The 27214-nt window shown below is 39.4% G+C and overlaps 4 protein-coding genes, 1 long non-coding RNA gene and 1 pseudogene across 6 annotated transcripts; 4 read left to right on the forward strand and 2 right to left on the reverse strand.

Annotated features, from left to right (window-relative positions):
- Nucleotides 1–517: 517 nt before the first annotated feature.
- Nucleotides 518–6550, reverse strand: LOC137745564 (kinesin-like protein KIN-13B; annotated as a pseudogene).
- A 195-nt stretch (nucleotides 6551–6745) lies between these two features.
- Nucleotides 6746–9570, forward strand: LOC137723220 (uncharacterized). 2 transcript variants are annotated; one of them, XM_068463075.1, is made up of 6 exons: nucleotides 6746–6905; nucleotides 7026–7095; nucleotides 7191–7296; nucleotides 7682–7780; nucleotides 8027–8164; nucleotides 8268–9570. In XM_068463075.1, exons 1-6 carry the CDS (start codon nucleotides 6779–6781, stop codon nucleotides 9426–9428), a joined length of 1701 nt encoding a protein of 566 aa, XP_068319176.1. In that variant the 5' UTR covers nucleotides 6746–6778; the 3' UTR covers nucleotides 9429–9570. The 2 variants fall into 2 exon arrangements, with proteins under 2 accessions (XP_068319176.1, XP_068318820.1); XM_068462719.1 differs by having other exon boundaries at nucleotides 6746–7095.
- Nucleotides 9571–9975: 405 nt separating this feature from the next.
- LOC137716958 (uncharacterized) lies at nucleotides 9976–11045 on the forward strand. Its single transcript, XM_068456296.1, has 2 exons — nucleotides 9976–10390; nucleotides 10489–11045. Exons 1-2 carry the CDS (start codon nucleotides 10169–10171, stop codon nucleotides 10690–10692), a joined length of 426 nt encoding a protein of 141 aa, XP_068312397.1. The 5' UTR covers nucleotides 9976–10168; the 3' UTR covers nucleotides 10693–11045.
- On the reverse strand, nucleotides 10880–14300 carry LOC137716952 (G-type lectin S-receptor-like serine/threonine-protein kinase At1g11330). Its single transcript, XM_068456292.1, has 7 exons — nucleotides 12960–14300; nucleotides 12612–12752; nucleotides 12320–12522; nucleotides 12041–12251; nucleotides 11709–11946; nucleotides 11453–11600; nucleotides 10880–11361 (listed from the first exon to the last, which is right to left on the reverse strand). Exons 1-7 carry the CDS (start codon nucleotides 14170–14172, stop codon nucleotides 11056–11058), a joined length of 2460 nt encoding a protein of 819 aa, XP_068312393.1. The 5' UTR covers nucleotides 14173–14300; the 3' UTR covers nucleotides 10880–11055.
- Nucleotides 14301–17201: 2901 nt separating this feature from the next.
- Nucleotides 17202–17795, forward strand: LOC137710938 (uncharacterized). Its single transcript, XR_011065047.1, has 2 exons — nucleotides 17202–17264; nucleotides 17362–17795. It is a non-coding gene; the product is annotated as an uncharacterized lncRNA (long non-coding RNA).
- A 5447-nt stretch (nucleotides 17796–23242) lies between these two features.
- Nucleotides 23243–26834, forward strand: LOC137747306 (uncharacterized). Its single transcript, XM_068487400.1, has 6 exons — nucleotides 23243–23470; nucleotides 23595–23727; nucleotides 24025–24128; nucleotides 24774–24918; nucleotides 25002–25145; nucleotides 25258–26834. The coding sequence occupies exons 1-6, from the start codon at nucleotides 23430–23432 to the stop codon at nucleotides 26623–26625; spliced, it is 1935 nt and encodes a 644-aa protein (XP_068343501.1). The 5' UTR covers nucleotides 23243–23429; the 3' UTR covers nucleotides 26626–26834.
- Nucleotides 26835–27214: the final 380 nt, after the last annotated feature.

Raw genomic sequence — 27214 nt, forward strand, 5'->3', positions numbered from 1 at the left:
ATTTCGCCAACCCAACTCTGCTACATGAAACATCGACCGATATACCATCTATAATGTTCTACAACACATAGGGATGGTAAAATTGGAAATGAGGCGGAGTGACGTTGAGTTTGCCCTCGCCATCTCCGCCCCCACAAAAATTTCCCATCCCCATCCATGCGCATAGGGATGGTGAATAAGTAACCATGTATACTTTCATCATCACCGTCGCCACCACAACTTACACTACTCACCACCCGCATTAACACATAGCTAACACCCACTGTGCACCGGTTGGGAAACAGATTCCCTAGAGGAGGAGGAGGTTGCGTTCCCTATACTCTTCAATTATCCAGTAGAAATGAAGTTATAAGTAAAATATATAGAGCAAATCAGAATAAGGGTTTTCATAATTTACTTTGATAAATTACACTGCCATAAATCTTTATCAAGCATGCATATTTACTTTGATAAATTGCACTGCCATAAATCTTTATAAAACATGCATATAATTGCATGTATCTCTCTCATTCCTCAATGATCACAATTTGAAACGATATGAATAACTGTTAAGACGAAAAAAAAGCAAGAACTAACCATTTACCCTAAACAAGCTGTTTTTGGTACATGGTTTTCATATATTTGTAGAAATTTTAGCAACTCAAACAAAAGCTTTATCGATAATCACACACTGCTCGAAGTGTTATGAAGAGCCAACAACGCTAGACATGCAGAACAAATAAATCAAGAAACAAGGGCCGAAAGCAAACCTCAAGCAAGCAGAGAAAGAATCATCATATCTTACTGCTATGATCAGTTCTCACTCCCAAATTGGATCAGTTACTTGAAGAAGAAGATACTAAAACGCTGTGATGATTCAGATGCCACAGGAATTTAGCCAACTGAGTCTGCAGTTGAAGAATTCCTGAAGCCTTCTGAGAAAGTATAGCATTCAATTTGCATATATAGTCGTCAATCGGGTTGCCTGGTTGATCAGCTTGAACCAGCAGATTCATCTCCTGCACCAGTAAACACGGTTAAGCCATGTCCAAACATATACAGCTTAAAATAGAACTGAGGTCAAAGTAGATTATAAAGTTATACTGACCTCCCAAACAATGTCTATCATATGCTGTTCTTGTCTTCGGTGAGCAGTTCCGAGGTCTTCCTCCTCCTCAAACCAAGCAAATGAGAGTATGATAACTGAATGGCTGATATGAAATATAGAACTGAAAATCTAGAATACCTTTACCTGTAAGACGGCATTAGGATCATCCTCCAAATGAAAGTTCATAACCTTAAAATCAGGCATATCTTTCCATTTCATCTGACTACCAATTTTTCTCTTTTTTTCGAGGGCTGACTGATGCTAGGTTTCTACGTTTTTAGTACTCCCCCTTGATGGTTTTTCTTGTTCATAGGTCTGCTCAGGGTAGTCAAAAGCATCTTTGCCTATGCCATTTCTACCTCCTATTGGAGCCTTGTAATAATTTGATACAGATGTTGCAAAATTCCTTCTGCGCTCCCGCTAGGCATACGATCCGCGTTAATATTTGGAGAGGGTTCTCTCTCAATCTGTTTGGACCAACCAGAGCTGCTCTGTTCGTTAGGGACAAAAGTAATGTCATCTTCAAAGGTTGTGTCATTTGGCAAAGACGAAAGACAAGGGCATTGTGGTTGAGTCTCGAAGGTTTGACAACGAAGAAAATTGATACCTTTTGAAGCCGCTCCCTTTTGATAAACTCTTCACCCTGGAAGCATAAAATTCATGATAAATGCAAAAGCAATCATAAAATCCACTTCCCCACTTCTTTTTTCTGTACTTAACTACGTACCTGTCAGCATATCTTAGCGTGTTGAGAGTCTGCTCACATGATCCTGAGCTTGGTGAAATGCATGATATCATAACGGCGCATGAATCACCGACAAATGAATCTCTAAGAACTTCTGTCAACTTACTCCCTCTGAAAGGAATGTGGCCTTGGTCACTGTCAAGAGCTCTGATGCCTTCTTTCAAAGCAAGGAAGCTTTTATTAATTTCAGCACCTTCCATTCTGCAAGAAGATAGTCAACATGAATCCGAAAGGAATAAGGTTATGCTAATTGCTCATAATTCCACACAACAAAATCCCCACCTTGTCTGTTTATAACTATCTGTAGTATCTGCACTGTGTGCACTTCCAGCAAGGTCTATGAAAGATAGCTTGCCTACAAGCCGGGCAGGGCATTGTTTCAGTTTTATAAGCTGGTCTCTTTACACAAAGCTGAAGTACAGAATGTGATCGGGAAGATTCCTCATCCGCACCAGTTGTACCGGTACTTCTGGTGGAATTTCCTTTCTCAATAAACTCCCTGACCATCTCAACATTTGAAACCCTGTACTCTTGCAGACCAACGATGCACACTTGCTGCTTACCATCCTCCCTCATGCAAAGCTTTCTGCAGAAGTGGACTTCTTTCAGGATAATGAGCCAGAAAATCTTTTCTTTCCTAAAGGCTGAAATAACTTACTTTCGGTCATTAGGAGATCAAAAAGTTTCCCTCCATATATCTTGAAGAAACTCACAAATAACTGAAAACCTTGGTTTCGGTATGTATCAAGCATTAATCTTAGAATATCTTGGGATGCTTTAAGGGGCAGGGGTTGCATAGTATAAGTCTTCCCGCTACCTGAACAGCGAATTTAAAACAAATGAGAAACGCAACATAAATTCTTAATTTCTTACAATATAATGAAGAAGCTAAGTTGTTATTAAGGGTATAATACTTACCGGTTTGCCCGTATGCAAAGCAAGTCGCTTTTGTTTGGTTGAAAATCAATGGAACTATTGGCTCCACCTTTTCAAAGTAAACCTAAAACAACAAAATGAAAGATATTGTAACATCAATTGATTGAAAGTGGCAAAGCGAAACCAGCTTCGGATAAACTCACACCTCATCATTTGAAACACCTTCGTTAAGCACAGCATAAAAAAAATTGTCTCTCAAGTCTCAACATATTCGGTTAAGTCAACCTGCAGAGAAAAGAGAAAACTTTCTGATAAATCACAAAGTAACCACATGTCATATAATGGTCTGCTAGTGGTGCAAAGCTAAACCAGTCATTTTATATAACCTAGAAATTCAGAAACTCTACATCACTTTCCAGTTCCTCTTCCTAAAGACAAGTTCAGTTACAATTATCCTTCTCGCACCTCGCATGCCTTCACTTCAAATGAAGGCATGTGGGAGGTGGCAAGCGCATTGACATATGACTCTTGACAATTGCTAACCTGAAGTTTGGTGTCATGAACTGTGAGTGCATTAGAATGTGGTTCAATTGCGATAATGTCTTCCTCTTTCTTCGCGAATTCCTTTTTATTTAGCGGTCTCTTGCATACCTGCAGAATCATTTTTCGAAAAACCAAGTTCTACCATTTGCTGCAAGGTAAAGAAAAAAGAGAAAACTTTTAAATCTACCAAATGAGACATACCACAACTTTGCTCTTAGCAACACCTAGTTTGTGCTAACTCCACAATTTAATCTCATGATCCGAACTATTCCTTTTTTCGAGTGAACTGTGAAGCCAAAAATAATCACAAGGCGACACGTGGATTTTTGGATATAAGAGGACAAAAATATCCTTGAGGTATATTGGGATTCCTACACGCGAGCAATGGGCAATCATCCATCAACTAAGTCAAAAGTGCCCAAAGAAGGTAACAAATTCAAAATTATTTCATCCTTACTCATTCCATATTCTCTACAAAGCAATCATTCCATAACCTTCCAAACATTCCATAAAAATTAGGTTAATTGGCTAATTAATGGATTTATTTCCTAATTAATCCATTAATCATCAATTAAATCACCCATTACACACCAAAAATAGCCCAAAGGGCCAACCACCTTTTCTCCGACCGGCCATGCTATATATGTTGAACCCCATTTTTCTCTAAAAAGTTAGATCCACACTCTTGCAAAACTTCAAAAACTCTCTAAATACTTTTCTCTCTGAATTCTAACTTTGGCATCGGAGGTTCTTCGGCCAAAGCCCTCCATTCATCGTGGGTCCGTGAGGCTCGTAACCTTGACTCTAAGGTGTTAATTGTTTTGTAGGTGTAATTTTGTCCAAGAAGAAGGAGCAGAAATTTACATCCGCATGAACCACTTGTTTATCTCGCAATCCAAACTATTCATTTTCTTTAGTACTCGTTTCGTGAGATTAAATTGTGGAGTGGACCAAATTATTTGTTAGCGCGGTATTAATTTGTATTCTAAATATTTGATAATTATTGAAGGAAAGCAGAGAAATGTAAGGGCTACCAAAAACAAAGCAAATTTTTCTCATCAGTAAAAAAAAAAACGAATGAAACGGAAATATGTATAAGGCATAGTTTGGTACTGAGGTGATTCTGAAAAAAGCTGGGAGCTATTCTTGTGTTTGGTAAACATTCAGCTTCAACTTTTTTTCACAGTTTTGGATGAAAAAAAGCAAAAAACAAGAAGCTGCAAAATCCAGCTTTGAAAAATTGGCTTTTTTCACATCTGTTTTACATAAAAATTTACCAAACACTATAATACTGCTTTTTTTTCAAAAGTACTTTTACAAAAAAGTTTACCAAACACTCTGCTGCTTCATTTCACAGCTCCTTATTCTCCCAGCACAACAGCAGAAGCAGCTGTGAAATAAAGCAGCAGACTGTTTGGTAAACTTTTTTGTAAAAGTACTTTTGAAAAAAAAAACAGTATTACATAGTTTGGTAAAATTTTATGTAAAACAGATGTGAAAAAAAACTGATTTTTCAAAGCTGGATTTTGCAGCTTCTTGTTTTTGGCTTTTTTCATCCAAAACTGTGAAAAAAAAACTGAAGCTGAGTGTTTAACAAACACAAAAATAGCTTCTAGCTTTTTTTTATAGCAATTTTTTTCGGAATCACCTACCAAACCAGGCCTAAACCAGCCCTAAGTAATTTGACAAACCTCAGGTAACAATCCAGGGCTGAGCTCACTAGGCGAAACTCGATCGTCGCCGTTCCTTCTCATGCCCGACGATCGCGACGCAATCGGCGGCAGAGTCGAAGACTCCGGTGGCGATCGTTCATTTGCCGTTTCTATGACTCTGCCTGCTCATTCTCGTCGCGTACAGCTCGAAGTCCTGCAAAATATTCAAAACAGAGAGCTTCGCATTATCAGGGACCCGGCATGAAATTTCGAGTTGACGAGGGGCGAGTTTGAAAAGATAATCAAATTAATAGAGGACCTGTGAGTGTGAGAGACAAGGGGACTGCAGCCACTTGGACGGCGAGTCCGTGAAGTGGTCCGAGTACTGGCGGTGGTGGTGGTGCATTGACGAACCAGATCTCGACGTCTGTCTCCCCACCGCATTTATCTTCGTCGACTCTAGGCCTGTAATTGTATCGACTCCAATGAACGGGCAGCTATCGAGAAGGGGCAGGGGGGAAGGAGGAAGAGGATGATGAGTGGCGGGGACACGTGGTCGGTTGCCTCGGGCGGGGTTTGGTTGTCTTCACGTCATTGATGCATGGTCCGATCCACTACATCGCGGGTCTATGCTTTATGGCCTCGTTTGACGGTCAGGATTAGCTTGATTCAATCCTTGGCTTGGCAGTAAAAGATAAATCAGGATTGCTTACTTGCATTTTGGATGAAATTTATTATGTTATGGTGTATTTTATGAATAATAAAAAGTTAAATTTTGATTATTGAATCGTTAACGTGAGAATTAAACTACAAAAAGCATCTTTAGAGTAGATTTCAAAATTGACACGTAGGCATACAACAGTAAAAAAAAATGGCAGCAAACTCTTTCTAACCGAGCCTTCAATTTCTTATGTGGCTCTGAGTCATTTGAAGCAAAACCTTTTGCTGTCAAATTTGACAGTAGATGTCAAATTCATTAAATTATTTTTTAATAGATTAATATAATATATAATAAATGTTGTTATGTTTTTGAAATATTTGATTGGTTGGCTTAATTATTGGACTCCACAAAAAGATAAAAAAGTTTATTAAATGACATTATTGTTTAACATATCGGGTGGAGCAAAATATTGTACAAAATGTCAAATTGCCACATAAGCTATCAACTATTATTTTGATGTTTAAAATTTGATATCTCCTTTGGAGATGCTCAAATAATCAATGTTATTCCTTCAATCAAACTCTAATTTTCAATCCAAAATCAATCCAATCCTAATCACCCAACATTATATGTTATAATACACCATGATCATAAATTGGTCTTTTATTTGAAATTTGGGGACATATAAAAGTGGACGCCTACATAAATGTTGTGCCATTATACTTATTCTATACAGGTCGCATTTCTCTTCAACGTGGAGCCATTTTCAAGTTCTAAAGTAAGGCAAAAATCTCACGATTCACTATCAAATTCACTATGTCAAATGTTTGTAGACTTATAATATCGTTTTTTTTATTTTATATTTCTGTGTAGCTTTTTTAGAAAGCTTGCTTAAATTATACTTACTTTGTAACCTGTTGATCTAATTTATTCCTCTCCCTTCCTTCTGCAAGTTCAAATTTCAAACACCAAATTCCAAAGCACATACCGGTGGTGGAATATTGTGTATAAATTAACTTTCTGTGAAAAAATGCTAGGTTCAAGTTGAGATGGCCGAGTCATAGCCGTCCATATATACATTTTCAAAAACGGAAATCTGAACGGTCCGGATCAAATATCTCCTCCCCAAATTTTCCCCTGCCCGCGCTTTCCCCCGTATCCCTCCATTTTCCATCGTACCCAAAATTCGCAGAGAAGCCAAAGCAACCGCAGCAATGGCTCAAGCCGCGCGGCTTAACCTCCGACTGCAGAAGGAGCTCAAGCTCCTCCTCACTGATCCTCCGCCGGGCGCCTCTTTCCCTCTCCTCGCTTCCTCCTCCTCCCTCACCACCATCGACGCCCGTAAAGCTTCCGAGTTCCTCCCCTTTTCGGATTTTTCTAACGCCGCGTTTGGTTTCCGAGGAAAAAAAAAGGGATTCAATAACGAAAACGTTTTTTTTTTTTTTTTTTTTTTTTTTACAGAGATCAAAGGTCCAGAAGGAACCGTGTACGCCGAAGGATTCTTCAACATTAAGATTCAGATACCCGAGAGGTCGGTTCAAAATTGCCAATTTTTTTTTTTTTGTTACAAAATTTGGGAATTTTATGAATTTTTTTTGGCGTCTTACAAAATTTTATGATTTTCAGGTACCCGTTTCAGCCTCCGAGTGTGACATTTGCGACGCCAATTTACCACCCGAATATCGACACCGGAGGCCGGATTTGCCTCGACATTCTCAATCTTCCTCCGAAGGTGAGTGAATACTTGAGTAACCCCAATGAAAATGTTCATGTATGCTGCTAATTGGGAAATTTTTAGCGGTCAATTTTTAGGTTGTCAAGTGAAAATTTCTGTCTTGTTCATCCATCAATTTATAATGAAGCTTAGGGGTTAGTTACGATACTCAATTAGCATAGTCCCGACAATGTTAGCAAGGAACACTTCAATGATTGAACTATAGAAACATACCGCTCGTTTATCAACTGTTAATGTCGGTGGAACAACGATCGGTTGCAATCACAGTTGGATGCAAAAGGGTTTTTTTTTTCTTTAACACAATGATTTAAGTGTTGTTAACTATGAAATGGAGATTTGAGAAGCTTATTTGCGAAACCATAATTAATATCGTTTTAAGCAGGGGGCATGGCAACCATCATTGAACATTTCAACTGTGCTTACAAGCATTGGGTTGTTATTGAGTGAACCCAATCCAGATGATGGCCTCATGTGTGAAGCGGTGAGTATCTAAAGTGATGATTATGTTATATGCTGTCAAGTGTATGTAGTCGGACTGTCAAATGCATCGGTAATGTGTTGATATCATTTACAACAAACCAAAACATGTTTTCGATACATTTCCAACAAGTCCTGCTATTATAATTTCTAGATGAACATATATGGTTGGGATCCCTGGGAGTTGGGACATTGGGGGGTACCAACATTATTGCTCAACTCGTTTCTTCTTGGTTTTTTGCATGTGCAGAGTAGGGAATTCAAGTACAACAGGCAAGCTTTCGACCAGAAAGCTCGATCTATGACTCAGAAATATGCCCAGGTGTCTGCTTCTGGGAGTGTTTGTGACTCTCAATCTCAACCTCAAAGCAGCGCAAATCCACTCACGGTATTATCAATTTATCTTAAGACTTATTTGGTTGAAAAGTTTACTGTTTGGATAGGATCCATTAGAACCGTAACCTTTTTCTGGTTTGTTTTTCCCTCCTCAGGTGCTGCTGGAGGTTAAAGCTTCAATCCATGAGTCAAAACATGAAGCAGAGTCTGCTGTGAGTAGTCATAAGAAGGTAATTGGGGGTAGCAGGAAGCTGTCACTGGAGTCTTCAGGCCAAACCCAGAAAAGGAATGTTTGCGGGAAAGGAAATGAAGTGCCAAAAGTGCAACTCTTTGCCTCTGATTTCGGAAACAAGATGGAAGTCAAAGGAACAGAAAAGTTGCTGGAACATAAGTGCAGTCAGAGTCAGGAGAAGATATGTGGGAGCAGACAAAAATTGTCACTAGAAGCCCTCAGCCAACCTGAGAAGAAAAGTGATGGTATGGAGAATGTGGTGCCAACAAATCACCGTTCATCACTTAAACTGCAAAACCTTCCCGTGCCATCTTCAGGATCGGTCGTGCTGCAATCAGGAAACAGTTACAAGCAAGGACTTCATCAGGGTCAAGATGGTAAATTGATAGATGACAGCACAGTCGTGAGATCAAAGAGGCTGCGTCTATCTGAAAACAAGCAGTCATTGGCTTCTTTAAACACATCCCAAATATTTGATGAAACCAACGATAAAAAGTTCATTACCCCTCAACTGCTGCCCTCAGTGTCCCATTCTGATGCGTTGTCTGAGCCTTTGTCAGCGGCACCAGCTCTTGACAGCATCTACTCACAACCACATAAAGATTTGATTGATGGAATGGGAAATGGCTCCGTTGGAATAAGTTGCAAGAAGCTTTGCTTAGCTGGCAAGAAGCTTTCGTTGGGATCCAGAGGCTCATCAGAGGCACATGGAAAGGCTAACAAGGAGAATGGGGCGCCAAAGGTGACTGAGAATCATACAAAATGTGAGATGGCTCATTTGCAAGAGAACAACAATAATAACATTCTTCTGCAGCCCCGGAGTCTCTCTTCATATCCATCCAAGGCCCTTCCTAAGCAACAGAATTTGAAGCGGGATGAGAAGCAACAATCTGATGAAGATTACAATAGTGGGATTGCTGCAGGGATTAATAAGCAAGAAGAAGGGAAAAAATTGGCAATGTGTGAGGCTGAGGCAGTGATTGTGCTGGATAGTGAAAGTAGTGATGAGGAAAGGAGTAGACCTGCGATGACTATATCAGTGCTAGCAAGAAAGCGCATGGGAAAGTGGAGAGTAAGAACTTGACAGTCTTTGGACTCCAAATCAATCAAGCCGTATGATTGTCCTTACCAAATTTTGTGCTCTTACTTGCTACTCAGAATGCTAATTGTTCCAATTCACCTGAAAACAGCTGGACATTTTACCCACAAACTCGGCAAAAGTTCCCTTGTTTGTAGACAAAAACATCTTTTCGTTTTTAGTAAATTTTGTGTCATTGATAAAAATTCATACGAAAAAGGAAAAAAAAACTTATCTTTTCCAGGGCACACAAGCGGTCATTGAGAGAGAGAATTAGATAGCACCTCGATTAATTGAGGGCGTAGGCCACAGTCGTAATTAAAGCAAAGCGCTTTGTAGTTAAAAGTGATTAAGAATGTTTATCTTTGAAGGAAACAGCATGTGAGCAAATTTCTGTTCCGCAACTCGGCTTGTATCAAAAGAAAAACCAACCCTAATGGGCCAATAGGTTGTTGGGCCTTTCATTTAAAACTATTGGGCTGTGGAATTTGTTCTAGTCGGGCTAAGGATAATAAATTGATCAAAAAGGGTGAGAAAATCAATGGTTGTTACGGAGAAATAAAAGAGAGGCAGAGGAAGAGGTAGCGGCTGAGAGCGTGTGGGTAAGGCGGTTGCGCCGCGGCCTGGCCTGTCCTAGACTACTGAAATTACTGCTATAGCCTTGGAGCCGTCTGCAACTTGAAAAACCGGAAGTCCAATCGCAAAAACCCAAGGAAGAAGAAGCAGCTGAAAACAGAAGAGAAGTGATGGCTATGGCGACGAGCTGCCTCTCAACACTGAGTTGCGTATCTCCTAGTTGCAGTTGGTCGAATTGGAGACGAAAGCACTCTTCTTTATCCCTAGTAAGCTCGTCGTCTCCGTCCTCCGCGTTGTCGTTCGAGTCTCGTCAGCATCGGAGGAGTCACGTGGTGTGTATGGCGCCGGATGAGGAGAAGCTCACCCGCCGCAACCCTCTCGATTTCCCGATTGTAAGCGTGCTCCTCCGCCTCCTCTCGATTTCTGCCGTGTTTTTGGGTTTGGAACTTGGTTGCTAATTAGTTTTTGGTTTTGCGGAATTGTGTTGCAGGAGTGGGAGAGACCGAAGCCGGGGCGGAGGCCTGACATTTTTCCGCAGTTCAGTCCTATGAAGACGCCTCTGCCGCCTCCTATGCCGTATGACCCGCCGGAAGAAGACGAAGACGAGGAGGAGAAGAAGGAGGAAGAAGAAGAGGAGCAAGAGCAGGAGGAGGAATCTCCTGAGAAGATTGACCCAGATAAGAACAATATTTAATCTATGCGTCTCTGCATTCAATTTTACGGTCTTTATGTTTGTAGTGTTGCCTGTAGGTTTAAGTTTAAGTGCTTTCCCACCCCACTGTATGAGTTAAACGGATTATGCTTAATCTTAATCGAGTTGTTTGATATCGAATTTTGATTGTTTTTCGATGAAATGTGTACCCTTTAGTTTACTCCAAAGCTCACATAAAGTTTCACGAATTTATATATATTCATTAAGAAATAAAGAAATAGCCTTTTGTGGCAAGAATGTATCCGAAAACTTCCTAAACTCGACGGGATTTCCCCCGCGCAATACATTTGTAAAATTCATATTTGAATGATGAATACTATCTAATGGAACGTGAAGTTAGTGTTGTTATCTAGGTTCCATTACAGTTATAGATACACAATTTGAAGAACCCATATCCGACCTTATTGCAGCTTGGGATGATCCGTATTCACTTCTTGAGACATAGAATGCGGGCTGTTTTGGATCTGGTAAAAACATGACATCACTTGTGAGCATGGATATTACTTCCGACATAGTAGGTCTATCCACTGCATGTTCTTGCACACATAGCAGACCAACATGAACATATTTCGAAATTTCGTCTTTTGGACATGAGTCCATTGATGGGTCCCTTATCTCTAGACAGTCACCTTGTTGCCATAAACCCCAGGCCTGCAGTCAATTAAATTTTGATGCACCATGTGAGTGTTTCTGCTCTAATTGAAATTGAATGCTAATTTCGATCTATCTTTATAACACTTACAAGTTCAATAAGGCTGAGATTAGTAGATGAAACGAAAACAGTGTTCTTTCTGCCACTCACGATCTCCAGCAGTAAAACTCCAAAGCTGTATACATCAGACTTCTCAGAGAAAATGCCATTCATGGCATACTCTGGAGACATATAGCCACTGCATAAAATCATCATACAAAATTAGGAAACCGTTCATATTTCATATAAGAAAGTACATAAATTTTAGGTGACATTACTATGAAATATTTATGCTTTCTAAACTTACTATGTTCCTACAACTCTATTCGTATTTGCTCTGGACTCATTCTGTGTGAAGATTCTGGCCATTCCAAAATCTGATATCTTAGGTTTCATGCTTTCGTCTAGTAAAATGTTGCTAGCTTTCAGATCTCTGTGTATGACTCTAACTCTAGAGTACTTATGAAGATAAAGAAGTCCTTGTGCAATCCCTTCAATGATGTTGATGCGCCTCTGCCAATCTAAGAGATACACTCTAGTGGAATCTGCAGTTAATGTGAAATTCATAGGATGCTTAGTAGGGTTACAGATTTCGGGGAAGATGGGAGTCTTTGAATTTGAAAGGAATTATGGACAAACCAAAGAGGAAGGCATCCAAGCTTGTATTTGTCAAGTATTCATAGATCAGAATCTTCTCTTCTCCTTGAATGCAACAACCCAAAAGCCGAACAAGATTACTATGTTGAAGTTCAGCTATGAGTGTTATCTCATTCATGAATTCTTCTAGTCCTTGTCCTGAATGTCTTGCGAGTCTCTTTACTGCTACCTGTTGCCCGTCTGGTAATACACCCTACAAAAATTTCAAATGTCAGATATCAACTTCCCAGATAGCCATTAGTTGATAAATTTAGATTTTACCTTGTAAACCGGTCCAAAACCACCCTCTCCTAGCCTTCTGGCAAATGAGAAGTCATCTGTTGCAGCCACTAATTCAGGAAAAGTGAACATCTTAAATTCCTGCCGCCGGCTTTTGCCGAATTTGAGTTTGAATATGTCACCCATTCCGCTGATTTGAGATCCCAAGTCAAGTAACCCTTGCTCTTGGATTGTTTCCGCATTGTCTGCAAGCCAGTGATTGCAATAGTTTATAAGGTACTTGTACTTGCAATTCATAAATTAACAGCCACAAAATCCTACAGTTTCTTCTCACCAGTTTGTTGCACGTGTTGAGACTTTCTTTTCCTTGTATAGAGGAAGTACCCCAAAGGTAGCACTGCCGCTGCAAGTATAATCCCCACGATACACCATATCCACCATTTGCTCTTTTTACTTCCTTCGGTAGGTGTTCCATCTGTACCGAACCACCAAATTAGCATTAATTACTTGAAGTGGTTGAGAGCTATAGCCAATACATAGATACGAAAGACATTATTGTTACGAGGTTCATGTCTGTGTCCCGAATAGCATGAACTAAAGGATGGAAGAATGACAAGATGCATAGGTGGATTAGATAAACTCAGTATTAGTCATGCTAAACCAGTAATTAGGGTATACATACCCCTGCTATTATTTGCTTTGGTAACGAGGTAATTAACTCCAAAGTAATTATTCTTGACAAAATGTGCTCCTTCTCTCATATACAGACATCCAGACCCATTGGGATGGAAAGGTCCGTAGCCGATACAGGCGCAATCCCTCCAGCAAATTGCGTGACAGTCGCTAAGATCCAAGTTAGGGTTACTATCATTATATGTCAACTGAGCATCAATTAAGTAGCCTTTTATCGGTAGGAATAGCTCGGAACCATTCCTGCATTCAGAGGTCGTCTGCTTTATGCACACTGCATCCGGATAATCTGGGTTGAACGTACATGGACCTGTAGCTGTGGTGTCCCATGTTGTACCGTCTGAGGCTAAAATCGACTGCAAGAGTTGGCCCCAAGTATTGAGTTCCCATCTCGAAAGAGTAGAGTTGTCTTTGACAGAATAAGTGAAGTACTTCTCCTCTGCATTTGAAACAAAAGTGAACTCGAACAAATCAGCCCTGCTTGTCAGTTGAGGGGCCATCTGAAAACTTCCACTTTCCCAGATCCCACTGGTCCAGTATACAACGTCTCGCCGCCAGATGATTAACCGGTTGGTGCGATTGGGATCCACACCAAGCCGGAATGCACCTGGCGTAGGCACCTGACCGCTGAACCATGAAGAAACTGTTCGATTACGCCCAGTCCTAAAGTCCAAGCCTAACTTCATTCCAGGTAACAATGTGTTTGATGGATAATCAAAACTTTCCCACAAAATCTTTCCGGGAGTTCCATCCGATGCTACTTCCCTTAACATAAAGTTTCCGGTATCCATCATATAGCCAGTCACATTACCGGAAACTGTCCGATTGTGATCCCACAGAATAATCTCCCCTCCACCATGTTTGATCTTCATTTTCCCATCACTATCCAACATAAACACTCCAGACGAATCTACGACCGGAGTTTCAGGGTTTGCCACCCACACCGCATCGGGGTGATTTGGTAGTTTGCTGTACCATATTCCCAAGAACCGATTGCTCGTAGGCCCCAGGTCACTCGAAGCACCGGGACTGAAGAACCCCAGCTTGAAGTAACCGTGCGGAGAAACGAGATGATCGGCGTCCTGGTCCCGTAGCTGGTCGCCTTGCTTGAGCGTGTACACCACTACTTCCGCATAACAAGAGAGAAGATACCGCAGGAAGAAACACGAGAAAAGCAGAAGCCTCCTGCTTCCCTGTGCAGCCATCGCCTACTACAATATTCTGTTTCTCTCTACGATTTTTTTGCAGATCAGCTTTTGTAACTTGAATGGCCTGCAAATTGAATCTCTGACTTTTCCTAATTTGTCCAATCTTTTGAACTTAGCTGTACAAGTTTGATATGTGGGCATACTTGTGTCCGGCAATTCGTTGAAAATTTGAAAGGATTTTATTGACTTGTTCTTCAATTTCATTTTTAATTAGAATAAATTATTAAAATTATTAGCCAGTCATGATCGCAGCTGAAGGTTCTCAAAGTCATGAACTAGGCCCTACCCATTACTCGTTTTAAATTCATACTATTAATTAATTAATTGATTGTTTTTGAATTTATTCTTGACTGCTGGAAAATCTAAAGATCTCCAATGAAGGTGGTGTCATTTTATATTTCAAATTCGCGTTCATAGGCAAGCTTTATAGGTCAAATGGCCTATTTCTTCTCGCTTGAGCACACGTGTGGACGACATGTTTATAATTTTAAGATATAATATCAATATTTATAAACGAAACACAATTGTGAATAGGGTTGTGATTTTCACATTCTTAACTACTTTTCCCACACCTTTTCATATTTTTTAATACTTAATTTGTATCCTACTATTTAATCTTCCATATATACCTCTCCTCTATTTAATCTTTCATTAATTACCATCAAAAAGTAGGAAAATGTATATATGGAAGATTAAATAATAGGTTACTAATTAAGTATTAAAAAATAAGAAGAAATGTGAGAAAAAGTAGTTAAGGGTGTGTGAAAATCACAACCCTTATGAATTCATTGGTGGAAGATTCTAAGATACGGCCAAAGCTAATACACTAGCACAATAAAAGAGCTAACAACAAGTAGTACAAGCCAAAGCGCAGTTTATTTTGACATATTTCATTTCCCGTTGACTTTTTTAAACTATTACGCGGATAACACTAATTTTTTTATTTTTTATTTTTACATATGATATTATCTACATTAAAAGATTGAAGTGTGGTCTAGACTTCAAAATTAGCTAATAATAGTGTGATTCAAATTCGTCTTTGGCGAGAATCGAATCTAAGACTTCTCACTTACAAGTGAAGAGAAATATCACTAGATCGTAGTACTAAGTGGCAATTAAGATAATAAGAAGGAGAAATCAAACATACGACCAAGAATGTAAGGATAATGCACTAGCATTTTGTGACTGAGAGCATTTTTTATGGCACGGGTATACTGTCACATTGGCGTTCCGTGCTAATGATATAAGAACACGTGGAGAGAAACTAACACATATTTTTATGTTATTGGTACAAAATATCACTGTAACCCGTGCCATACAAGTCCTTGTCTCAGTGGCATACGAGGGTGGAATATATAGGAAAGAAGCCTGCAATCGTTTACGCTTCGTGTTTAGGATTCATATTTTAGTAAAGTAAAATGTTGCTAGCTTGAAATCTCTGTGTATGATTCCAACTGTAGAATACTTGTGAAGATAGAGAATTCATTGTGCAATCCCTTCGATGATGTTCATGCGTTATTGGCAATCTAAACGCTTCCCTTTAGTCGAATCTGCAGTTTATTGAAACTCATACATAGCATGCTTAGCAAATTACAGATGCAGGGGAAGATGGAACAAGGGAGTCTTTGGATTTGAAAGGAGTTGTGGACAAACCGAAAAGGAAGGCCATCCAAGCTTGTATTCGTCAGGAACTCATAGAGCAGAATCTTCTCTTCTCCTTGAATGCAACAACCAAGAATCCGAACAAGATTGCTGTGTTGAAGTTCAGCTATTAAGTGTAATCTCGTTTGTGAATTCTTCTAGTCCCTGTCCCGAATTTCTTGCAAGTCTCTTAACTGCTATCTGTTGGCCATCGGCTAACACACCCTACATCGTTATTAAATGCAGGTACCAATGTGCAGTGGCAAAAATGTGTGTGTTGGATGATCAAAACAGTCCCATAAAACGCTTCCTAATGCTCCACTGGAAGCAATTTCTTGTAACACAAGATTTCCGGTACCTAGAAAAGTAGCAGTCACACAACCTCAAACTGTTTGATTGGTATCTAATACGGGTATCTGCCCTCCACCATACACAATCTTCAATTTTCCACCACTCTCCGAAGTAAAAACACCTTGAATCACTGGGCGGAGTTTTCGAATTAGCCACCCACGCTGCATCTGGATGACTTATTGGAAGCTTTGAGTCCCACGTAACGATCGCTGGTATCGCCAGAAGCGCTTGAAGTACCAGGACTCAAGAAGCTTAACTTAAAGAAACTGCCATTTTCCGAAGCAAGACGATCCTGATTTTGATCTACTATCTGCTGACCTTGCTTGAGTAGTACAAGATAACTAGGGTTTGTGCATGACAATAAGAAAAAACAGATTGCACGCAGTACATGCATGAGAAAATGCTCAGAATTAGGACAATATTGCATCTCATGTTTTGTGTACGAAATCTTGGTTTTTTCAGGATAATATTGACCAGTGCTACTAACTTGGTGTGACAAAAAATTGTTGACATTTGGGGACTGCTGACTTATGGTTTATTTGTTGACTTGTTCATTTCTTTAAAAACCCTACGTTTTGCTAGTTGCTACTTATTTATTGGTAGATTAAATGGATGGCAATTGAAAACTCTACATCCTATTATGTGTTATTGGTTTGAAATGTAAACATGGCATTTTAAATATTTAATTCATTAAGGTTTAGTGTGTGATTGGTTTAAAATGTAAACATGGCATTTTAGGTACGACACATGGTACTCAGGATCGCAGACCGGTGGCCCAAGAAAACTACTCATATTTGTTTGAATTCTCAATACTAAAGAGACACAGAAAGAGTTGGGTTTTGCCTTTTCGGCCAATAGTGAAAACTTTTACTTGAATAATGGACTCCACCTATCCTTCCTGGTGGTTTGAGCACTACGTACCTAATTTTTTTCACGTCAGTTTTTTTTTTTTCCAGACGGGTAGGTTTGAATGTTTGCTGAAAGATTGACAGATAATCTTACAAATAAATCACCCCAAATCAAAAAACCCCACATTCTCTTCCAAATCCAGTTCAGAATTTCATCTCCAATTTCCTTCTCCCTCACCGAAATCCATGGTATGTACGATCAAATTTATTTTTTTATGTGCAATCTATTGTTCAATTTATTTACTTTTTGTGACATTTTTTTGCGGTTGCATTTTTGGTGGTGCAGTCTCTTACACCATTGATGTTTAGGACACTGCTGAGGCTGCTAACATCCTTAATCGGAGATCCTGCTGCCTCAGTTTCGACTTTGCTCTATTACAGCGAGTTGCTTCCGCAGAACATCATCCTCCAAAGATTGGTTCGGCACGAACTGCTCGATGGAGAAAATTACCTGTTCCATTTCCTCATCAACTTTTTGAGATGTTTTTGGTAGGAACTAACAAATTATCATTCTATACTCTAATTCAAGCTAAACTATGAGGCGGAGATTCAAACTTGGATGCAGATGGACGCACAATACCAAGCAAGTTGCTTTTTTTTTTTTTGTTTTTTGCATTTTGGTAAACCATTATTTATTGGTGACCGACTGGCGAGCGTTCGAGTTGTAATATGTGAGTTCAGATCATAGAATGAGATATGTTTCACAGTTCTTTGAGCCGATTGCAACTCCATTTAAATCCAAGGTTTGTTATTCGCGTGTGTATACAGGATGTGAAAATAGGCATGTGCACCAGAGAAAAAATTACTCCTGGGCCAACACAGATTAATGTGTTGTTAGATTTTGGGCCGCTGGCCCATTTTGGAAAAGGGTATTTTAGGTTATATCCCTCGTCCATGAATCACTTTTCTAGTTTTCTTTAGCAGGCATTTTCTAGAATCCTTCTTACTTGCACAAAATTGCACGTAGCATAATAGCAGTAAGTAGTAACACCATTTGAAGACGATTAACGTATGGAACACCAAGACTTAGAAATACTAATATTATGAATCATTTAATGAAGCATGTGATTTCATTAAGTCGTTTAGCATCATTTTAAGGAAAAAAAATTTAGAAGGGACACTCCGACCGTGTTATCCGTATAATATTTCTTATAAAACACATGGAATTTTTTATTTAAATCTTATTCGACCCCACGTTTGTTTCCCTTTCATGAGAGCTACCCTAGTAGATTAGCTATACCGAAGATTCACTCCACTTTAAGAGTCCACTACATTGTCTGATTGTAATTAGTTATGCTAAAAGTCTCTAATCAGCGTGCTTAAGAGACTTTCCCGCCATTTTGTTATGTTTTTCATGTTGTGTTCTCCTGTTGCATTTTCCCTTTCCCCTCAATCTTGTTCTAGTTAGTTCTCCACAATCTTTTGGCAACCCTCTTTATGGGTCATCTCCAATTCAATATGTAGCCACTTTTCATCGTGATTCATTGCGATCTATTGAGTTGGTGTATCGAAGTCCAATGTTCTCAGGTGTTATCAACGCCACCACCTTCTCTCTCCCTCTGCCTATGGCAGCGTTGCATGTGGACTTCCACATGCTTCATGGCTGGTTTTTTCCAGTTTGTGGTTGCGATTGATGAACTGTTTTCAGCTGGTGGGGGCGATCAAAGTGGGGATGCTTTGTCAGGAGCGTGGAATCGAGTTGTACAGGATTTGCTGGTGTGGAAACCAGGGATGAAGCCAGAGATATGCATGGATGGGGCATCTTTAAACAACAAAATCACAAATTAAAAAGCACAAAAATATACTAAACAAAACACTTATATATTAGTCCATATTGTTTTTCATATAACATATCACAATATCCATCGATGCGTTTTTATGTTTTGAAAACGATGCATGACAACCTCATTACCAATACCATCAAACATCTCTCTCTACAAAAATAACCATGTTATCATTTATCCATTAGTCTCTCATACAATTTCACAATCGATCTTCATAAATTTTATGACCGAAAATGCTCTTTCAACAATAAAAATAACATATGAAAGAATTAATACTAATGCTACAAACAATTGAAAGAGTACATTTTTTTTTTCCACACAAATCCGCCCCCTCTGGGCCTAAGGTGGCTCCGCCCATGGCGGAAACGGCTGCAACACGGTTCTAGTTTGCTGTTTGTTGTTTACTGTGTGTTGGACTTTTGCTACAGGGGCTTTAGTTTCTCTAGGGTTTTCCTGTTTGTTGTTTTTGTGTATTTGGGCTGCAAACTATCTTTGGGCCCTTTTTTGTTTTATGGTCAATTTTGTGCATACTTTGTATTTGAACCATTGTGTTTGTAAAGTTTGTTGTTGGTAATAAATAATACCCTTTGACCAAAAAAACAAAATTGGAAATGGTTGGCATCTATGCCTTGCTTCTGCATGAATGTTAGATAGCTGAAGGGGTTGGTGGTAATACGATAGTCATTTCCCTTTTAATTAGTGGAAGTAACATGTGGATTGCTTAATTTATCCCCAAACACACAACTAAAAAGTGGATTAATTTAATTAATCATGTGACTAATTGGATGGCTTTGGTCGATTCCGTAAGCGGTGGGGCGGTGATGCAAAGCCGTAAAGCCTAATCCATCCACGTAGGTTTCTAACTTTCTATGAATGGGGCATGCAGAGCAGCGGAAGCTTGCAGACGTGGAATGTGACAGTGCTGTGTGCTTTCTGACTCTGCAGATGGATCTGTTCGAGTTAACTGAAAACTTTATTTTGTTTCGAAATATCTTATATTGTATAACTTTGTGTAGTTGTCCTGGAAGGTGTAAGTAGCAGCACTCCCTGGCACAAATTGAAGCCCTCGCTGTTCGAACTGGGCTTGAGTTGGCGACTGAAAGGGGATATCAAAATGTTAATTTAGAGAGTGATGCACTTCAGATCATTTCTGCATTAGGCGTACCTTCGATGGATTTGTTTTTCATTGGACCAATCATTGAGGATGCGATATTCCTGATGCGTTTGATCGCTGAAGTTTTTGTTTTCCATATTGATCGCCAAGCAAATTTAGTTGCCCATAGACTCGCTAGGTTCTCCCTCCACTCGGGGGTGTGAATACTTGGTTTGATGAACCTGCAATTATCATTTGTGATACACTTGAGGAGGACCTCTCTTTGTCATGTAATTCTTAATTTGTCAACTTTGGAAATGAAATGAAATATTGCCTTTTTCCTCAAAATAAAAAAAACAATAAAAAAATTTGTAGTTAAATTTTAAAGGTAAATTACACAGAACTACCTCAACTATTGGGTCATTAACAGTTCCATACCTCGTCTTTAAAAAGTTTCAATGTCATACCGTATCTTCAAATTTGTTGCAATGTCATACATTCCGTCAGTTGTCTGTCAATTATTCTGTTAAATGTTGACGTGGCTTGTGACGTGACACACTTTCTATTAAAAAAATTAAAATACAATTACTTAAATATTTTTATAAAAAAATATTTTTGCAGCAGAGTTATTTTCTTCTCGCTCTAAAAAAACCTCATTATCTCCCTCTCTCTCCTCACCCACGCAACCGACAATTCAATCTTCCTTTCCGGATTCAATCTCAATCGGCTCCAGGGCTTCCGATTCAGATTTGGAAACCAAATTAAAAAATTTAATTTAATTTAACAAAAAGAATTGAATTCGATTAGGGTTTCAAATCTATCAAGGCGATTTGAGATTTCTAGGAAATTTCCCCAATTATTTGCGATGACTAACTATGGAGAGTGAGATTTACAAACGAACAACGAGATCGATCGCGTTGGGGATCAATCGAACGGTGGGGAATTAGAGAACTCGTCGCCTTTGAACGGTGTGGGGAGATCCGACGCTGAACCAGCGTCGAGGAGTGAGATTGGGCTCGAGGAGCGGTTGACGGGGGTACTTGTTAACGAAGAAGATGGAGATCTGTTGCTCCAGCAGAACATTAGGGAGGACCGCGTTTTGCACTGGCTAGAAGCGCTTGTTATGCAGGTTATGGGCGCGTGTCGCACCGACGAGAGGTTGAAGCCGCTGTTGAAGATGAATGCCTCGAATAAGGTCTGGGTTTGGTTTCAAGGAAGACAGAGAGAGAAAGGGGGAGAGGTGTGGGGAGGTTAGTGAAGCAGGAGGAGGAGGAGGTGGAGGGGGAGGGATGAGGAGATTGAGGAAGAGAGGGCGCGAGGGAGGGGGGGGGGGGTTGTTTCTGGAGTGAAGGGAGGAAGGGTGCAGGGGGGAGACAGGTGGGAGGGAAGAAGGTGGGCGGATCCCACCTTCTTTTTATAAAAATATTAAAATAATTGTATTTTAATTTTTTAAATATCTAATTAATTTTTTAATAGAAAGCGGGTTTCGCCTCAAGCCACGTCAGCATTTAACAGAATAATTGACAGACAACTGACAGAAGGTATGACATTGCAACAAATTCGAAGATACGGTATGACATTGAAACTTTTTAAAGACGAGGTATGAAACCGTTAATGACCCAATAGTTGAGATAGTTATATATAATTTACCCAAATTTTAATTATCACCTTCTTGATTAAGTATTCAATGAACAAAAATATTAAAATAAAGAATATTGCGGAGACTACTAGAAAATCTCAAAATAATTGACATATTCTATCCATTATATTTTGAATAAGAGTAATGCTTGGTAAACAATATTTCTAGACTAAATTTGTAAAACATGTGATGTGTCATCAATAAAAAATAAAAACGTTAATCAACAATTCAATCATCAACAAACACGTCATATGATTTAACAAATTTTGTCTAAATATTTAATCTCCTTAACATTACTCTTTGAATAAAATATAATATCTTTGTTGAAGAAAGGAGACATGGAGTTATTCGATCAATGTAATATTTGAATATGAGTGACACAAATCAATTTCGTCAAACTTCTATTAGTAGATGATGTGATAAATATATGAGACCCACAATTCTAATTAAATATTATCATGTGAAATTTTTTAAAATCAAATAAAAATTAATTAAAAGCATTAAAATTAAGTTAAAAAATAAAGAGTAAACTTTCGATTTTCCCCTGAATTATCACCTAACTTTTGATTTCCCCCTTAACTTTTTAATTGGAAAATTAAGGACTTAAACTAATTTTTTTGGCCGATTTGCCCCTGCTGTTAATTTTTCGTTCATTCCATCTAAATTTCTGTTAAATAGAAGCATATGCACAACATGTGTGGGTAGTTGGTCGCTTCATCATTTAAAATAATAGAAAACCTTGGATTTCTAAAATACAAACCTATGCAAATATGTGTGATTCTATAGCTTTTGTGTATGAAGGTCTAGTGAAGTGACGCTTTTGTTCACAAAGGAGAGTTACGTGGTTTGTGCATGATAAAAGTTCACGATAATTTGGATAAAATCTATAAAAAACTAACGGTTAAGAGGAAATTAGACAAAAAAATTAGTTTAAATCCTTAAATTTTCAATTAAAAAGTTCAGGGGAAAATCGAAAGTTCAATGATAGTTCAGAAGGCAAATTAGCAGTTTACTCAAAAAATAAATAATAATTTAAGCTCAAGGGATAGGCTGCCGACAGAGAGAGATCTTGCCAACCAAAGACCCATCGATGTCATGACCGAGCTGAGGACGTCATCCATTGTCGAGAAACTGCCATTTTTTCTTTCGTAGATTGGCTAATCTGTGTACCATCCAAAAAAGAAAATCATTTTTTTCAGACCAATTTCTGATAAATCGGTTAATTGGCCGTTATCAACGGTCTTCCTTTATTTCTGTCAGACCGAAAATGATCATTTCATTGTCCCATGAAAGCAATATATAATTATAAATAATTATTATTATTAAAAAGGTTAATGAAAAAATTAAGGAATGTGACCCAAAAATAAAGCACTTGACGGTCTGGGTCCAGCTCAGCAGATTCTATCAACTCCTGGAGGGCTGACTCGTCATTTGCTCACCTTGACTTGATGACTCTACCTCCCACCGCACACCCTCCTCTTCCAACGGCCACGATCTCCAAACCCACCAAATCCGCGCTTATTTCCCCAAAACACCCTCAGTAACGTTATAAAAACCAGTCGTTACCCGCGTCAACGTCGTTGTGAAAGGTGAAAGGTGAAAGCGCAAGGACCTTGTCACAAAAGTTCTCTCTCCCATCAGCTTAGTGGCCGAGTGAGTTCGAAAAATGTCCTGAAGTGGCTTCAGAAAAGCGAGAGCGAGAGAGGAGAGAGAGAGACTTCTTTTTCTTCTACCTTTCTTGCTGTTATTGTTCTTGTTCTATTGCACTGCGAGCTTCTGTCAAGCGTGCTCATACATGCTGAGTCGCTGAGTCGAATCGTTCACCGAGTTATTGAAAAATGTTGGACGGGCTGCTGGGCCGTGGATTTGCCTCCAAATGGTTTGCGTTTGCCCTCAGATCTCTCTCCGTATATAGTTGCATGATTTGCATCTACCTCTGTATGTATATCAGAATAGAAATATGTATGTGCTTATATATATATTCTGCATGTTTTGATTTGCAGCAAATCGCTGATTAAATCGACGAAGACTCGGATCGATGTGATACGGAGGAAGAGGAACGCAACGCAGAAGTTTCTGAAGAAGGATATCGCTGATCTGCTCACCAATGGCCTTGATATCAATGCTTTCGGAAGGGTGAGATTGATTGATTACTCTGCTCTTCGATTTTGATTCTTTAATTTCATTTTTTGGGTGCAATTTTGAATTTTCTGTAATCTGTTTGGTCGCCGAGAAAATTTGTTTTTCTGCCTTTTTGTATTTTACGATATTTGCTCTTTGAAAAGGATAAGAATCGTTGGATTAAATTAAATAAAATGTGCAAGGTTTTTAATTAATCGGAAATCAGACAAAATATGTTGGTGATGTGGACTAAGTTTTGTTTTGCCTACTTGTGCACCTAAAGCAAGAGCATGCTATATTTGGTAAATGCAGGCTGATGGACTCACAGCGGAGTTGATCCTTTCTTCGTGTTATGACTTCGTTGAGCGATGCTGTGATTTGGTGCTCAAGAATCTTTCAGTTATGCAGAAAGAAAGGTACATTCTTGAGTTGTCGTGGGAATTTAGAGATTCTTTGCTGCCAAAACCGATCACTCAATTTTCTTTACCTATTTAGTGTGCAACCGCTCTTTTGATATTGGATTGGAACACTTTATACCAATTTTATGCTATTTTAATATGTTTCTTCTCTACATGTTATGGTCAATTTTGTGAATTATTGTGTTATATGATATGTACATTTGTATAATTTGTGGCTGATTGTGTTAGAAGTCGCAAAAATGGGTGTAGATTTAGTTGACATTTTCTCGTTAAGTGGCTTGATAAGATACGGTTACCCCTGTTGATGAGAAAGGAGACATCAAGTGAGGTAATTTGTTTCGACTAGGGGAAATACCTGTTGGGAAAATATTGGTTTCAGTAAAAATGCGTAAAGAAGTGTGGACATATTGTCACGTGATTGCAATTCTCATAAACACAACTTGTCTATGGTTCTGCCCCAGATATTTTCAGCTGATTCTATGTCATTGCTCCATTTTGTCTGTTAATCTGATGTTATTTCTCTAATATTATGCACATTAGGAAATAATCCGAACAATTTGTTCAGTTTCCTGCTAAAGGAAATGACAGTCCTGTAGTGAAACTCAAGATAACGTTCCCTTTGCTATGCTATTTTCTCTGTAGTGATTGCCCTGAGGAATGTAAGGAACCTGTGTCATCGCTGATGATTGCTGCTGCAAGGTTCTCTGATTTACCAGAATTGCGTGACCTTAGGCAACTTTTTCAAGAGAGATACGCGAATTCTCTGGAGTATTTTGTGAATCAAAAGGTAATTCTTTATCGACATGCTCATATAGAACTTTATGCATCCGTAACTGCTTTAAGCTAACCTACTGCATTATTAATTGATAGTTTGTTGAGAACATAGCTTCAAAGCCTCCTACACTGGAGAAGAAGGTTCAGTTATTGAAAGACATAGCAGTAGAGTTCTCAATAAATTGGGACTCCAAGGCCTTTGAACAGAGGATGGCAAAACCTCCTCCTGCGTTTACACAGGTATGTCCTACTCTGTTGTTGCCATAACACCTATATCAGATAGAATGAGGAATTCATGGTCAAAAGCATTGCTCTCTCAAATTAAACGTCACTTGTGGACTGGACCTTGCAGGACAAGCCAAAAACTTACGGGCCTTCCCATGTTAGTGACGATAAAAGCAAATTGTCTACTGGGAAATCTGCAGTCCCAAAAGAACATAATCTTTTACCCACAGAAAGGAGATTTGATCTTAATGATGCTCAGAAATTACACAAGGAGAAGCTCGGTACTGTATTGAAAAAAGATGATCACGTTCCTCAAACGAGGCATAGACCCTTTGGGATAGAACATAAGTCTCTCGGTGCCAGGGAAGATACTGTCATGGAAAAAGATGGCCATGGAATTTTGTTCCGGGAAAGGCAAGAATTGGCTTCTCACAAATATGAAGCTTGGAATAGAAGGGAGGATGCTCCCCCAAAGTCAGTTAGATCAGACAGTTCATCTCAAGGAAAAGGACAGGAAAGGCATCACGAGAGGGGGAACAATGTTCCTAAAAGAGACTTCCATGAAGCTTTACCTCGTGTACAGCCAAGTGTTGCTGGACCTCATGTGAAAAGCAACGGTCAAGGCTTATTTGCTGGTGACAATTATGGTGGCAAACAAAATGACTCAAAATTAGGAATTAAAGAAGAAGAGACACCTAAGTTGAAGCCCCCCTACAATTATGGGGTCCCTCCTCCGTATGTGAAACCAAATGCCAAAGCAAAAGATAGAAAACATGAAGTCAAGGATGGTTCTGGCAGCAAGAGCATCACTAAGGATCCTGTAGCGTATAACATAGCCTTTGTTGACAATATACTCAGAGGGGTAAGCGTAGGATCTGATGATGAGGATGAGAAGCCTGCTGCTACAAAAGTTAATAGTCATGATCATGAGAAGGATCGTGCTCATCGGGATGATGCATCTAGCAACCACATACCAAAACCAAGATCTTCTAGGAGGAGACACTCAAGATCACGGTCCTCTCACAATGATGCTGGAAACAGTGAAGATACAGAAGTTGCAATCAGAAAAACAAGAAGCAGGAGAACGGATGAGTCACGACGAGGTCTACAACTGTTGTTTGATGACGAGCACTATAAGAAGGATGAAGAAGAGAGGAGAATGGACGAGCTTCTGATTCATTACAGTAAAAAGCCATCTAACTTGGACTCAGAATTGTCAAGAAGAAAGCCGAGAAGTCATCACGCACAGCATGCAGGCACTGGTGTTGGTGAATCCCCAAGACACGCAAGCAGAGATGAGTCGGAAATGGTTCCAACAGCAGTAAGATCAGTTTCCCTTCCTCATGAACATAGCGGTCCATCAGAGGCACCCAAAGTATTTGCTCGTGCGGCTTCGTTTCAACCCTACAGGTCCAATCCAGCTAAGCATGTGCATCCCAAGCTCCCAGACTACGAAGATTTGGCCGCCCAATTTGCAGCCCTAAGAGGAATGTAAAGGGTAAAAGCAAGAATCTTAACTGTATGAGCTCGATGGCGACCATTGTTTCCGGTAGTTGAGTGGCACAGTGGCTTCCGACGGTTGGTCTTTTTTACCTCACACTGCGTCTAATAAATCATATATTACCGAAATTTCAAATCATTGGAGTCATCATTGTAGAATTTGTTATAATGTCTTGAGTTTCAATGGATAATTGAGTTTGAGAATTGAGAATGCTTCTTGTTGAGTGGTGTTCATCATAAATAACGGCTACACACTTTCGGAAATTTTGTCTTCAATCAAGGATAGAGAGGTAAATTTGTGGTTTAGTGTCAGTGCCAAATGACTAATTTGGCCTTGATTGTCAGAATGGAAAGCCTTTACATTCCCCAGGACCATTTGCCCTTCCACATTCCCCAGGACCATTCGCCCCTCTACGTTCCCTTCCCTTGTCATAGGTAACGTACTGTTTCCCGCCAAAATAATAAATCTGCTCGGTGCTCAGCCTCCAATATAACACCAGGACACTCTTCTCGTCCCTCAGTCCACCACAGTCTAGAGAGAGAAAGTGGGGGGGGGGGGGGGAAAGAAATGAAGGGCACGTCGA

Source organism: Pyrus communis, chromosome 1 (genome assembly GCF_963583255.1).
Source record: "Pyrus communis chromosome 1, drPyrComm1.1, whole genome shotgun sequence".
Lineage (NCBI taxonomy): Eukaryota > Viridiplantae > Streptophyta > Magnoliopsida > Rosales > Rosaceae > Pyrus > Pyrus communis.